Here is a 14860-nt window from a genome sequence, read left to right as displayed (position 1 = left end):
AATTATTTCAAATGTTCCTTTTTAGCAGCCTCACTCCCATTCTTCATTCTGATTGGTGGATTTCTGATTTTGACCAATGGCAGCTTCACTCCTTATTAATCTCTGTTGTTCTAGGTGGAGTGGTTGAAGAATGAGGAGCCGGTGGGCTCGGATGGGAATATCAACACGCGAGCGGACCACAACCTGATCATCCAGAAGGCGCGTTTGTCTGACTCGGGAAACTACACGTGTCTGGCCAGCAACATCGTGGCCAAGAGACGCAGCCTCACCGCCACTGTGGTCGTATTTGGTAAGACAACTGGGTTGTATTCATTAGGACACACCGTAGCAAAACATTTCAAAACATTGTGCAATTAGCATTTCTTATTGGACAACTTCAGGTAGCCCGTCCTTGTTTCAGTCTGCTTTACTCTATTTCGTACCTAATGAATACTACCTTTCCCTATGCAGCAGACCTTATAGAGAAAACCATTTATTTCGATTACTTTGAGCATTTGATTGAGTCTGTCTTGAGAGACAGACAGCGTTTTCACTTTTGGGACTATTCTAATTAGGTCCATTGCACAAAGGCAAGCTCAATCAAGCGCAACTTGATTTTGATGGGTGTTCAATTATTTCACTAAGTCAGTGTAGTCAGACACAAAGTACAACAAATAAACCATACAGAGTTGTCCTATTTTGACACACAATTCATGGATATTATGTGAGAATTTTCCTTACAAACAACATCCCTTGTATTCTCTCTCCTAATTTACACTCAGCCTTTGTATTTTTCTGTCATTCGTTGTAGCCTGTCAGATCTTTGTTGTATTTTTTTTCTTATTTCTTTTAATGTACCTGCATAGTTCCACATGCATTTTCACATTGTTAGCGTCTCCTTTCTCTTGACATGTATCTGAAGAAGATGTTTTCTGCCTTCTTTCAATTCATTTTCTCCAATCAGTCTCTCATAGGCAGCAGACAGCAGTAGGTGTTAATAGCAGTCAGAAGCTGACATGTCTTGGTGTTATGTTCCATCTTGTGACGGGCATGTGATGAGCAACTTCCTTGTTGAGTTTAAACCAAACGAGACATTTAAAGACATGGGGAAGGCTTTGACATAAGCTGTCAAAACTCCTCAGTTGCGTGCCTGCTAGCTACCTGGAGGCTAGTATTCTCTGTTGCTTGTGCTTTCGCAGGCTCGTACTGTAGGAAGGAAGGAAAGAGTGATAGGAACCGAAAAAGGCAATAGCTAGCACCTATCATAACTCCACAGGACTGTGTGAATAGAAAGACAACGATACAATCTCATTAATTAAACCTCATGAAACATCTCTCTGAATATGATCTATTTTTCTCTTCTCTTATTTATTCATTCCCTCTCTCAAACCCGCTTTGCTAGTTCAAAACCTCCTCCTCTGTGTCAATGAGACCTAATCACCACACCGACAGTCATTAAGACAGCTGGAAATCCAGATACTGTTTTTGTCTATACACAGAACCTGTTGAGGCCTATCAGTCATCAGTGTAGCTAAACTACTTGGTATGTGGACACCTGGTCGTCAAACATCTCATTCCAAAATCATAGGCATTAATATGGAGTTGGTCTGCCCTTTGCTACTATAACAGCCTCCACTCTTCTTGGAAGGCTTTCCACTAGATGTTGGAACATTGCTGCAGGGACTCGCTTACATTCAGCCACAAGAGTAGTAGTGAGGTCGGGCACTGATGTTGGACGATTAGGCTCTGTGTAAGCCAGTCAAGTTCTTCCACACCGATCTCGACAAACCATTTCTGTATGGACCATGCTGAAACAGGAAAGGGCCTTCCCCAAAATGTTGCCACAAAGTTGGAAGCCAAGAAACGTCTAGAATGTAATTGTATGCTGTAGCATTAAGATTTACCTTCACTTGAACTAAAGGGCCTAGCCCGAACCATGAAAAACGTCCCCAGACTATTATTCCTCCTCCACCAAACTATACAGTTGGCACTATGCAATTGGGGCAGGTAGCATTCTCCTGGCATCCGCCAAACCCAGATTATTCCGTCGGACTGCCAGATGGTGAAGCGTGATTCATCACTCCAGAGAACGTGTTTTCACTGCTCCAGAGTCCAATGGCGGCGAGCTTTACACCACTCCAGCCGGCGCTTGGCATTGCACATGGTGATCTTAGGCTTGTGTGCGGCTGCTCAGCCATGGAAACCCATTTCATGAAGCTCCAGACAAACAGTTCTTGTGCTGACGTTGCTTCCAGAGGTAGTTTGGAACTCGGTAGTGAGTGTTGCAACCGAGGACAGACGACTTTTACATGCTTCAGCACTCGGTGGTCCCGTTCTGTGAGTTTGTGTGGCCTACCACTTCACTGCTGAGCCGTTGTCCACATACATTTGTATATATAGTGTACCTGACTGCCTGTCATGTTAATGATGTGCCTGGAGGCCCTGCTGGGAGAGAGAGCCTACAGACAAGACAGACAGGTGTAGTGGAGTAATGTGTTCTCACACTGACATGTGTTTCCTGTCTGATGATGAATGATGATCAATGGACTCATAATCAGTAAATCTCTCAGCTGCTTTTGAGCCCAGCACATCTGAGAGAGAGAGAGAGAGAGAGAGAGAGAGAGAGAGAGAGAGAGAGAGAGAGAGAGAGAGAGAGAGAGAGAGAGAGAGAGAGATGAGTAGAATGCTTCACCTCTCTGACATGCCTTTGGTTTCTTGACCTTTCACACTCCTGTGTTTTAGGCAGTTAGCCTGTGTGTGTGTGGAGGTTTTTACTCTTCCCTCCACATACTCTGCTGTCATGTTACATTTTACATGCTTCTCTCCTTTTTCCCCCCTCTCTTTTTCTCTCCCTGTTCTTCTCTCTCTCCTTCTATCCTTCTCCTTCGACCTCCTTCCCATCTCCTTCGTCTCTTTTCCATCTCTCCCTCTACTTCCTCCCTCCTTCTCCCCCTTTGTCCATCTCTCCAGTGAACGGAGGGTGGTCACTGTGGACAGACTGGTCCGCCTGTAACGTGCGCTGTGGGCGGGGGGTCCAGAAACGCTCCCGTACCTGCACCAACCCCGCCCCTCTCAACGGGGGCACCTTCTGCGAGGGCATGTCTGTCCAGAAGAGTACCTGTAATGCCCTCTGCCCAGGTCTGTTTGTCTATCTGGCTATCTGACTGTCTGGGAGGGGGGATATGTTTGTTGTAAGGTTGCATTATTTGTCAAAGCAATCTGTATTATGACAGCACTCCTCTCCAAGGAGGAGGTGGGCTCCCCTGCTGCTGTTAGGATAATTTCCCTACAAACCGCTTTCATAAACCGCTTTTATCGTCTGACCCCATTTCTCCCCTCCGAGAGAGACGGAGAGAGAGAGAGACATGGCTAGAGAGAAGAGAGAGAGAGAGAGACATGGCTAGAGAGAGAGGGTGAGAGAGGGCGAGAGAGGGAGAAGATTAGAAGAGTGTGAACATGGATAAAGAATATCATGCGGTATGAAAGGAAAGAACCAGAAAAAGACTCCAGCCACCCAAGCCATAGACTGTTCTGTCTGCTTCCGCACGGCCAACGGTACCGGAGCAACAAGTCTGACACCAACAGGCTTCTGAACAGCTTCTATCCCCAAGACATAAGACTGCAAATTGATAACAAAATGTCTAAACGGACTATCTGCATTGACCCTAATATATACACCACCGTTCAAAAGTCACTTAGAAATGTCCTTGTTTTTGAAAGAAAAGCATATTTTTTGTCCATTAAAATAACATCAAATTGATCAGAAATACAGTGTAGACATTTTGTAAATGACTATTGTAGTTGGAAACGGCTGAATTGTAATGGAATATCTACATAGTCGTACATTATCAGCAACCATCACTCCTGTGTTCCAATGACACGGTGTGCTAGCTAATCCAAGATTATCATTTTAAAAGGCTAATTGATCATTAGAAAACCCTTTTGCAATTATGTTAGCACAGCTGAAAACTGTTGTTCTGATTAAAGAAGCAATAAAACTGGCCTTTAGACTAGTTGAGTATCTGGAGCATAAGCATTTGTGGGTTCGATAACAGGCTCAAAATGGCCAGAAACAAAGGACTTTCTTCTGAACCTCATCAGTCTATCTTGTTCTGAGAAATTAAGCCTATTCCATGCAAATTTTCCAAGCTGTTTAAAGCCACAGTCAATTTAGTGTATGTAAACTTCTGACGAACTGGAACTGTGATACAGTGAATTATAAGTGAAATAATCTGTCCAACTATTGTTGGAAAAATTACTTGTGTCATGCACAAAGTAGATGTCCTAACCGACTTGCCAAAACTATAGTTTGTTAAGAAGAAATGTGTGGAGTGGTTGAAAAACGAGTTTTAATGACTCCAACCTAAGTGTATGTAAACTTCCGACTTCAACTGTATATGTTGATGCCTAATCACCATACCCCTATACATATTTACCCCTACCCCTCCAGTATCCTTGTACATTGTAAATATGGTATTGGCTCTGACCCTGGAACTGACCCTGTATATAGCTTACTTACTTTCTTGTTCTCTTCTAATTTATATTTCTTGTGTGTTTTTGTTCTACTTTAATTTATTGTACTACTGACATTACTGCATTGTTGGGAAAGAGCTTGCAAGAAAGGCATTTCCTTGTACTTGTGCATGTGACAATAGAACTTGAAACTTGAAAAGAAAAAGGATAAGAAAAAGTGAAGCAGAGTTAAAGAGAAAAGGGAGAAAGAGAAAAGGAACTTGATGTCATGCCCTGACCATAGAGAGCCCTTGGTTCGCTATGGTATAGTAGGTCAGGGCGTGACTGGGGGTGTTCTATGTTGTTTATTTCTATGTTGGTATGCTTGGTATGGTTCCCAATCAGAGGCAGCTGTTTAGCGTTGTCTCTGATTGGGGATCATATTTAGGCAGCCATTTCCCCACTGTGTTTTGTGGGATCTTGTTTTTGTGTAGGTGCCTATTTGCACTTCACTGTCTTCACGTTTCGTTTGATCATTTATTGTTGTTTTTTTTATTTTGCTGAAGTTTCACTTTATAATAAGGATGTGGAACGCTACTCACACTGCGCCTTGGTCCAATCATTATGATGATCGTGACACTTGAGTGCAGGATAGTCAACAACAGAAGGATTTAGAATAGCGCTTACAGAGAAAGTGAAAGAAAGACAGAGCAAGAGAGAGGGAGTGGTGCCCGTTATCAGAGCATCTGTCTAATCAGCGCTGTCCAAGTGTTCCTCTACATGCAGTGAAATGTATGGTTTCAGACCACCGTACCAATCACCAGGGAAACAGTCGTCGTGTTGGAGAAAAGGGAAAAAGTTATCTGGCGAGGGCAGCATTCTCCCGTCAACACAATCTCCATTCATCTCAACCACTCTTCTCTCTCTCCTTCTCCCTCTCATTCTCCCTCTCTAATTCTCTCTTGCTCTCTCTCTCTCTCTTTCCTCTCTTTCTCTTCCATAAGCCTCTCTTTCTCTCTCTATTTTTCTCTCTCTCTCTCATCCTCTCTCTTGTTCTCTCTCTTCCCCTTTCTCTCAACTCTCTCTCCTCCACAAGACTTTCTCTCTCTTTGAGTCTCAGCCAGCGTGCAAACACAGCATTTGCATTTAGATTAGCAAGGCAAAGGGAAACCTTGAAAACCTATGGAATTGGTAAGGTGGTAAAGGAGACTTGATGGAACAAGACAAAAAGAAAACTGTCTTTTCTGGCTTGAGTCAGCACCAGGATAGAACATAACATGGTATTTCTCTAATGTTAGCCCTGGAGAGAAAGAAGAGGGGGTTTTGTGTGGTGGGCTATAGGGAGGGTCCATTGTATGTGCACTATCGGTAAGGTCCATAAACCAATTGTGAGGGGGCAGTTATGTTCCGCTCAGCTGTTTGCTAACTCTAGGAATTTATGATATGTGTTGGGTCTAAGGTCCTGTGTGTGTGCCTCTTTGTGTGTGTGCGCGCGTTTCTTTAACCCTACCTTCCCTCTCAGTGGATGGTGGCTGGGGAGAGTGGACAGAATGGACGGTGTGCAATGCGGAATGTGCGAGGCAGCGCAGCAGAGAATGTACAGCCCCGGAGCCTAAACATGGAGGCAGGCGGTGTGACGGGGCCACCCTGGGAACAGATAACTGCACCGGGGGCCTCTGCACTCAGAGTGAGTAATGTCACATGCAGCTTCATCTGGTAGATAGTGTCATTCAAATCTTCATTATAATCTTCACCATCATCGTCTTTGTGATCGGCAGAATGTTCATCATTGGGATCACCATCATCATTATCGTCATCATCATCGTCAATACCACACTTATTTTGTTGAGAATTAAAACATTGCCAAAGACACAGTAGTCTTCTATTGGCTGGCTTGTTTCCAGTTATAACACCAGCAGTGCTGTGGACAAATCCATCCTTAGTTCCTTAGTGCTGCCATAAGCAGTGAACCACATACAGTATCTGCCATGTGCCTTGACAGCATGGGATGGAAGCAGAGTTTCAATTACATCGTGACATTCGAGGGCTTTTTTTCAGGGGACTTAGTATTTTTATTTTGTATAAAACGCTTTATGGGCCTAAGTAAAGACGTGTATTTTAGCAGTAAAAATGTCTTACCTTTTATTGTGGCATGAACACAACCAGTCATGATGAATGTCATCTGATTGTCACTTCAAAAAGTAGGCTACCTGTGCACGTTCATAACACAGTCCACTCCCAAATAATTCCAGCATCCAAACAGTGCACATTAGTTATAAAACACCAAACAGTGTAATGACATTGAGGAATACAAATGAGAGAATAGGAGAATGATTAACTTAGAACCCGCCCCCCCAAAGTTTGACTTTTGTTACATATAGGGGAGCTCATGTCTCATGAGTTCATGCCCCCCCCCGTAATTCACACACTGGATGGAAGTCCATACTTATTTCTTAATTCTTCTGATGCCCATATTTTCTCAAGTTATTTTTTTAATCATCCATCCGTTCTCATCCTCCCTGAGGGAGACGCGGGAAGACAATCAGCCTTATGTTCTTCACGTCAATATCCACTCACACACACACAGACACACGCACTCGATACAATCCCTGGGTGATAGAAAATCCTATCACCGAGCCAATCTCACTACCGTGAGACACACACATTGTGATCATAATCACATTTGGGCATGTACACACGTGCGCGCACACGCATACACTCCCTGTGTCATAAAGAGTATTATCACTAGGCCAATCTCACCACCACGACAAACACACACACACACATTTTGTACATGCGCACACTTAAGGGTGCTCATTGTAAAACAACTGCAGGTTACATCCTGTATTATTCCATTCAAGTAGAAGTGAAATGACATGGTGTCTCTGTGTCTTTGCAGATCGAAAGCTGCTACACGACGCCAAGCCACAGGGTGAGTTCTCCCCAACCACCATCCTACTTTAGAACACAATGTAGCACACTAAAACCACTGTGGCTACTCTGCTATAACAGCCATTATATGTTGTCATGCCACCTCTGACAGATACAACTCTCCAACCCAAAACTCCAACATCATGAGCCAGATCCATTATTCCCACTAACATGATCATATCACCAATATTGAACATTATCTTTCCACCAGCATCATTATCCTATCGTTATTAACTACACCGTTAATGTAGTTTCCTCAATTGAAATGGATCTACTTACCACTATGTTTAGCCAACTGAACAAAGTTTCTACAGGTAGCTTGTAAACATTACCAGCTAACAGAACGTTGGCAAACGCGCCCTTCTGCTGCTTGACAGGCAGAGCCCACAAAGGATGGGGAAATAACCTAAACCACTCAGGTATAGTTCATTTGATTTTATATCACTCAAATATCCAGTTAATGGTGGCCAATATTGAGAGATATTGTCAGGCTACCCTCACGTATCTGAAGTGACATGATCAATTGATGTTTACTAGTCATGAAAAGCATGCAGTTACTGCTGTTTAACTCTGATGATAGAGTGACTGTAAATGTGCGCAATTGTTTTGAATGGAATAAACGGAAATGTGTATTTCTGATTTATGCTTTTCGAGAGGTGATGATATTACAACCAAATATTATTATTCTTTTTAATTCTTAATTTTATTTAAAAAATGGACCCCTTTTTCTCCCCAATTTCGTCGTATACAATTACGTCGGATGTACCAAGTACGGACTCGGGAGAGGCGAAGGTCGAGAGACCTGTGCTTCCTCCGAAACACAACCCAGCCAAGGCACACTGCTTCTTGACACAATTCCCACCTAACCCGGAAGCTAGCCGCACCAATCTGTCGGAGGAAACACCGTACACCTGGCGACCGTGTCAGCGTCCACTGCGCCCGGCCAGCCACACGAGTCACTAGTGCGCGATGGGACAAGGACATCCCTGCCGGCAAAACCTTCCCCTAACACGGACGACGCTGGGCCAATTGTGCACTGCCCCATGGGTCTCCCGGTCACGGCCCGGTTGCAGCAGAGCCTGGACCCAGAATCTCTTGTGGCACAGCTAGCACTGCGATGCAGGGCCTTCGGGAGGTCTACAACCAAATAGTTAACATTTATTAAACAATCCTTTGAAAATGGCATGCAGTTGTCAATGGTTTTAGCAGAGCTAGGATCTCCTTGTCCCCCAGCAGGCAAATCAAACGCTCTGCACCTAATTGTGTCTTTTTATTGATAACAACCTATACAAGAAGCCTTATTATCACGATGAACGCCATCAAAATAATGATCTTAATCATAAAATGCTATTTTAATGCCAATTACTTGTGACACCACAACTGTCACATTTTTATTTGTGACACCACAACTGTCACAGTTTTAGTTTTGTTTTCTTATTCGTGGGAGTGAGGGAAAAAGACGCAGCCAGTCAGCCAGTCTGCCAAAACTTAGCGAGCCCCCAATTAACCTGCCACTTTTAGCTGCTAATGCCTCTTTTGCATATTTTGGCAAATGCTCCTTTTCTTGGAGCTTCAGTCTACTTAGCGATTTTCTCAGTCCTGTTCCTGTGCAGATCTCATTATCTTTGGAGAACAAGCTAAGCCAGCAGTGCTTCTCTTTACACACACACAAACTTTTTAAAAATCTGTTGTGGTGTACTGGTGGGACCGGATACAGCATAATCATCGCAGATGAGCTAATTTAATGAACTGGTCTTGTCACAATATAGGGTGTTCACCCATAAAATGATTAATTCATTCAAGGCTTATACAAATCAATAGAGAATTGTGTCAGAAAAACAATAGTCCAAACCCTATGTCTCTACCATATACAGTACCTGTCAAAAGTTTGGACACGCCTACTCATTCAAGGGTTTTTCTTTATTTTTACTATTTTCTACATTGTAGAATAATAGTGAAGACATCAAAACTATGAAATAACACATATGGAATCATGTAGTAACTCAAAAAGTGTTAAACAGTGTTGAGATTCTTCAAAGTAGCCACCCTTTGCCTTGATGACAGCTTTGCACACTCTTGGCATTCTCTCAACCAGCTTCATGAAGTAGTCACCTGGAATGCATATGAGCCAATTAGTTCTGTTGTGACAAGGTAGGGGTGGTATACAGCATAGCCCTATTTGGTAAAATACCAAGTCCATATTATGGCAAGAACAGCTCAGATAAGCAAAGAGAAACGACAGTCCATCATTACTTTAAGAGATGAAGGTCAGTCAATGTGGAATATTTATGTCAAAATGTTTTGGCATAAATGTCATAGGTGCCTCTTGAATTCTAGAGGAATTCTATATTCTAGAACAGTGAGTGAACGCCGTACACAATATCCCAGTAGAACGCTTAAGAGCCTTCCGAGTGATTCCAGAGCGAAACAGCCCTTTGAGATGACAGTCAGGTGCTGGGCTTGATTAGAATCCTAGTTGTGTGCGTGTGCATATATGTGTGTGTGCATATGTGTGTGTCTGACACACCAGAGGTGCTGGGGTGATTAGGACGACTTTCCTAGCAAGCTTCCTCATTAGTGCATTAACAGGATGCAGTGGGGGGAAATACCGCACCACAGCGGAGTGAGGTGACAGGAAATTGAGAACAATAAGCCACAGAAGGAAGCAGGTTGAAACCTGGAATGTTTCTGCCCAGAAATAACTCCTGCTAGAAATTTTTCAGTAGTACCTTAGAAGTTTTCAGGAGAAGCGCATTTAGAGAGGTTACTGTGAAAGTTTGGGGTAAACATGACTTTACTGTGCCTCTCCCAAAGCGTTTTAATTCAACATATTTTAAAATGAGGTGCAAACTTTGTGCAGCAGTGAAAGTTGTGTTGGTCTGGCCAGTATAGCAAGAACTATAGATGCCACTTGACTTGACCCTACCATCATTAGGCCCATATAACACTATTATAATATGACCTTCTGAATTCTACTCTGAATATAGCTCTGAGTTGATACCTTGTCTTTTTCTCTGATGTTTATACTTTGATTAAAGTATCTCTCGCTCTCTCACCCCCCCCCCCAGGTCTGGAGGTTAGCAGTGACGTAGCGCTGTATTCGGGCCTGGCGGCAGGGGTGGTGACTGTGGTGGTGTTGATTGTGGCAGTGACCCTCTACCGGAGGAACCAGAGCGAGTACGGTGTGGACGTCATTGACTCCTCCGCCCTCACTGGGGGCTTTCAGTCCTTTAGCTTCAAGACCGCCTGCCAAGGTGAGCTCAGAGAACACAAACAGACAGACAGACACACATATACACACACAGACACACAGAGACACAAACACACAGCTGAACACACATGAACTTTGGATAAGATGAGCCAGGGAGGGGCACACATACACACACACACACATACACACGCCAAGTTGAAGCAGAAAGACACACACTTACACTGCTCAAGACACACATTGCTGTGGTCCAACAGAAGCTCAGTGTGTGTGACTGACTGTCCTTGGTGGTTACTTTGCGCTCCATTCAATCGATGTGTGTTTAATTACTTCATTTAAAAAAGTCCTTGTGTTCAACAGCAAGGTTGTGTTTGGTTTGCTCAGTGACACAGTAGGGTGGTGTCAGCACTGTCTAACTTATCTGTCTCTCTCTCTATCGTTCTCCCTCTCTCTCCCTCTCGCTTTTGCTCTCTTTCTGTCTCTCTCTCTCTCTCATCCTGTCTGGAGTGGAGTGGAGCAGAGACCAGACACAGCTCTCATTTCTCATGATCTTGTCTCTCTCTTCCAGACAATCTCTCTCTCTCTCTCTCACACACACACACACACACACACACACACACACACACACACACACACACACACACACACACACACACACACACACACACAAACACACCTCCCCCCAACTGTTCAGCACCTCCATGGTGTTGATGATGGGGGGAAACGCTGTCTCAGGTGCTGCTCCAGAATCTCCCATAAGTGTTCAATTGGGTTGAGATCTGGTGATTGAGACGGCCATGGCATATGGTTTACATCATTTCCATGCTCATCAAACAATTCAGTGACCACTCGTTCCCTGTGGATGGGGGCATTGTCATCCTATGGGAGCATAGCCATGGTAGCCAAAATAATGGCCTACCCAGCATTTGTATACATGACCCTAAACATGATAGGATGTTAATTGCTTAATTAACTCAGGAACCACACCTGTGTGGAAGCACCTGTTTTCAATATAATTTGTACCCCTCATTCACTCAAGTGTTTCCATTATTTTGGAAGTTACCTATATATATATCTGCTCTACACTGAGTGTATAAAACATGAGGAACTCTTTCAATGACATAGACTGACCAGATGAATCCAGGTGAAAGCTAAGACCCCTTATTTGGGCCTCTGTCCTCCCAGAGAATTGGAGTAATACACACACACACACACTGTAAAAAGTAACTGCCTTTCTCTTTAAATAAATTGAGTAGTGGCTACTCAAACATGGTCAGTAGACACTGGCGTTGAGGTTCCCCCGGAGGTTGGGCCCCCCAGAAAGTATATGAACACCTCATAAGCCATGAGTTACTTGTTTTTTATTACAGGAAATTTGCTTGAATGTCAGGACAATCGTTGTCTTGCAGGGAAACTTTATTTTTCTATATTATTAATTTCCATGTCGGCTTTATGCCTTTATGCTCCATGACTATGGAGATTTGGTAAACTCTGTCAGATTTGTATAAAATCCTAAATGAATCAGGACTGAGCAGGGTCATCTATACCATAAGGACCCCTTATTCATGTCCTCATTACATGTAGCACAACAAGACCACTCATGGTCTGGAAAGTTCTCTACTTTTGATAGATGTAAACAAACAATATTGGAATCACTAATAGAATATGAATTTTGGTTAAAATATGTTACATTTAATTAGGTTTAAGAGTCATAAAGCAACTGAAGAAAAACTAAATTGCTACTGTGTATGCCACAGATAAGAAAAATCTCCTTAAAACATCAACTCAGATTTTTGTCTAACGTCCACTCCGTCAGAGTGCTGAAAGATCTGATAGAATGGTTATGTTTTTATTAAGGATTTACAAATGTATAGTCGCACCAAGCCTCAGTTTTCCCATCTGATCAACCATTTGGCTCCCGAGTGGCGCAGCGGTCTAAGGCACTGCATCTTCGTGCTAGAGGCATCACTACAGACCCTGGTTTGATTCCAGACTGTATCACAACCGGCTGTGATTGGGAGTCCCATAGGGCGGCACGCAATTGGCCCAGCGTCGTCCGGTTTAGTGTTTGGCCGAGGTAGGCCGTCATTGTAAATAAGAATTTGTTCTTAACTGGCTTGCCTAGTTAAATAAAGGTTCAATAAATAAAACCATTTACTCAGCTTTGGTGCACAAGTTTCTGTGTATTCTTAGTAGCTACCTCTTAGGGATAGGGAGCAGTATTTTCACGTCCGGATGAAAAGCGTGCCCAGAGTAAACTGCCTGCTACTCAGGCCCAGAAGCTAGGATATGCATATTATTAGTATTATTAGATTTGGATAGAAAACACTCTGAAATATCTAAAACTGTTTGAATGATGTCTGTGAGTATAACAGAACTCATATGGCGGGCGAAAACCTGAGAAAAATCCAACCAGGAAGTGGGAAATCTGAGGCTTGTAGTTTTTCAAGTGATTCCCTATCCAATATACAGTGTCTGTGGGGTCATATTGCACAACCTAAGGCTTCCACTGGATGACAACAGTCTTTAGAACGTTGTTCCAGGCTTCTACTGTGAATGGGGAGAGAATAAGAGCATATGGAGTCAGGTATCTGAAAAAAAGGCATGAGCTCAGTCACGCGTGCGGCCTTGGGAGCGAGCTGAGTTCATCTTCATTCCGAAAGAGAAAGGAATTGTCCGGTTGAAGATTTATGATAAAGACATCCTAAAGATTGATTCTATACATCGTTTGACATGTTTCTACAAACTTAGTAAGCGCGAACAAAATGGAGGTATTTGGAGATAAAGATTAACTTTATCGAACAAAACAAACATTTATTGTGGAACTGGGATTCCTGGGAGTGCATTCCGATGAAGATCATCAAAGATAAGTGTATATTTATAACTCTATTTCTGACTTTTGTTGACTGCACAACATGGCGGGTATCTGTATAGCTTCTTTTGGTGTCTGAGCGCTGTACTCAGATTATTGCAAAGTGTGCTTTCGCCGTGAAGCTTTTTTGAAATCGGATACAGCGGTTGCATTAAGGAGAAGTGTATCTTTAATTCTGTGCATAACACTTGTATATTTTATCAAAGTTTATGATAAGTATTTCTGTAAATTGATGTGGCTCTCTGCAAAGTCACTGGAGGTTTTGGAGGCAAACATTACTGAACATAACGCGCCAATGTAAACTGCGATTTTTGGATATAAATATGAACTTTATCGAACAAAACATACATGTATTGTGTAACATGAAGTCCTATGAGTGCCATCTGATGAAGATCATCAAAGGTTAGTGATTCATTTTATCTCTATTTCTGCTTTGTGTGACTCCTCTTTGGCTGGAAAATGTCTGTATGTTTTTTTGTGACTAGGTGCTGACGTAACATAATCGTTTGGTGTGCTTTCGCTGTAAAGCCTTTTTTAAATCGGACACTGTGGTTGGATAAATGAGAATCTTATCTTTAAAATGGTGTATAATACTTGTATGTTTGAGGAATTTTAATTATGAGATTTTTGCTGTTTTGAATTTGGCGCCCTGCACTTTCACTGGCTGTTGTCAAATCGACCCCGCTAAAGGGATTTGATCCGTAAGTTGTTTAAGTCTCATGTAGTAGTCCAACTCACTAAGAAACATAAGTTGGAATCAAAGCTTAAAGTTTAAGAATCTCTCTCAATTATAACGCACACACTCATTAGCTCATTTCACTCTCTATTGGCCATTAGCGGAGAGTTTTATACAGATAGTTGTTGCTATGGAGGGGTGTTTGTTACACCTCTATTGCAGTGACAAGTACTTTGAGGCACTTCCCGTTGTCATGGTGAGGTGTTTTTAGCATCCCAGTTTCCATAGTGAAGAGATTGTTGTCGTTGAGACCAGGAAGTTGTTTAACACAATTGTTGCCAGGGTTTGCTGTGGTTGTCAGTAGTTACCACAGCCAGGTAAGGGTTAGGCATGAGGTTAGCAGTGTGGTTAAGGTTAGCGTTAAGTTTAGGTTTAAAATCATATTTTAAGAAGATAAATTGTAGAAATAGGTGGGGTTTAGCCATAATTGTGGCTGTGGTAACTAGTGACGACCACTTGCCCTCCAGCCGTAATTGACATTCATTTACATTTACATTTAAGTCATTTAGCAGACGCTCTTATCCAGAGCGACTTACAAATTGGTGCATTCACCTTATGATATCCAGTGGAACAACCACTTTACAATAGTGCATCTAAATCTTTTAAGGGGGGGGGGGGGTTAGAAGGATTACTTTATCCTATCCCAGGTATTCCTTAAAGAGGTGGGGTTTCAGGTGTCTCC

The 14860-nt window shown here is 42.8% G+C and overlaps 1 protein-coding gene across 3 annotated transcripts in view; it reads left to right on the top strand.

Moving 5' to 3' along the window:
- The window catches only part of LOC115203975 (netrin receptor UNC5D-like), a 327175-nt gene that overhangs the window by 268934 nt on the left and 43381 nt on the right, over window positions 1–14860 (top strand). For 2 of the 3 annotated variants that reach the window (XM_029769118.1, XM_029769117.1), the window contains exons 5-9: window positions 115–289; window positions 2950–3117; window positions 5954–6118; window positions 7331–7363; window positions 10431–10616. In XM_029769118.1, coding sequence (XP_029624978.1) covers window positions 115–289; window positions 2950–3117; window positions 5954–6118; window positions 7331–7363; window positions 10431–10616 — 727 coding nt within the window. The remainder of the gene's footprint in view (window positions 1–114; window positions 290–2949; window positions 3118–5953; window positions 6119–7330; window positions 7364–10430; window positions 10617–14860) is intronic. The other variant, XM_029769119.1, reaches the window with a different exon arrangement.

The sequence above is a fragment of the Salmo trutta genome, chromosome 12, assembly GCF_901001165.1.
Source record: "Salmo trutta chromosome 12, fSalTru1.1, whole genome shotgun sequence".
Taxonomy (NCBI): domain Eukaryota; kingdom Metazoa; phylum Chordata; class Actinopteri; order Salmoniformes; family Salmonidae; genus Salmo; species Salmo trutta.
The sequence above is the reverse complement of the archived record's forward strand: the minus strand, read 5'-3'. Positions and strand labels throughout refer to the sequence as shown.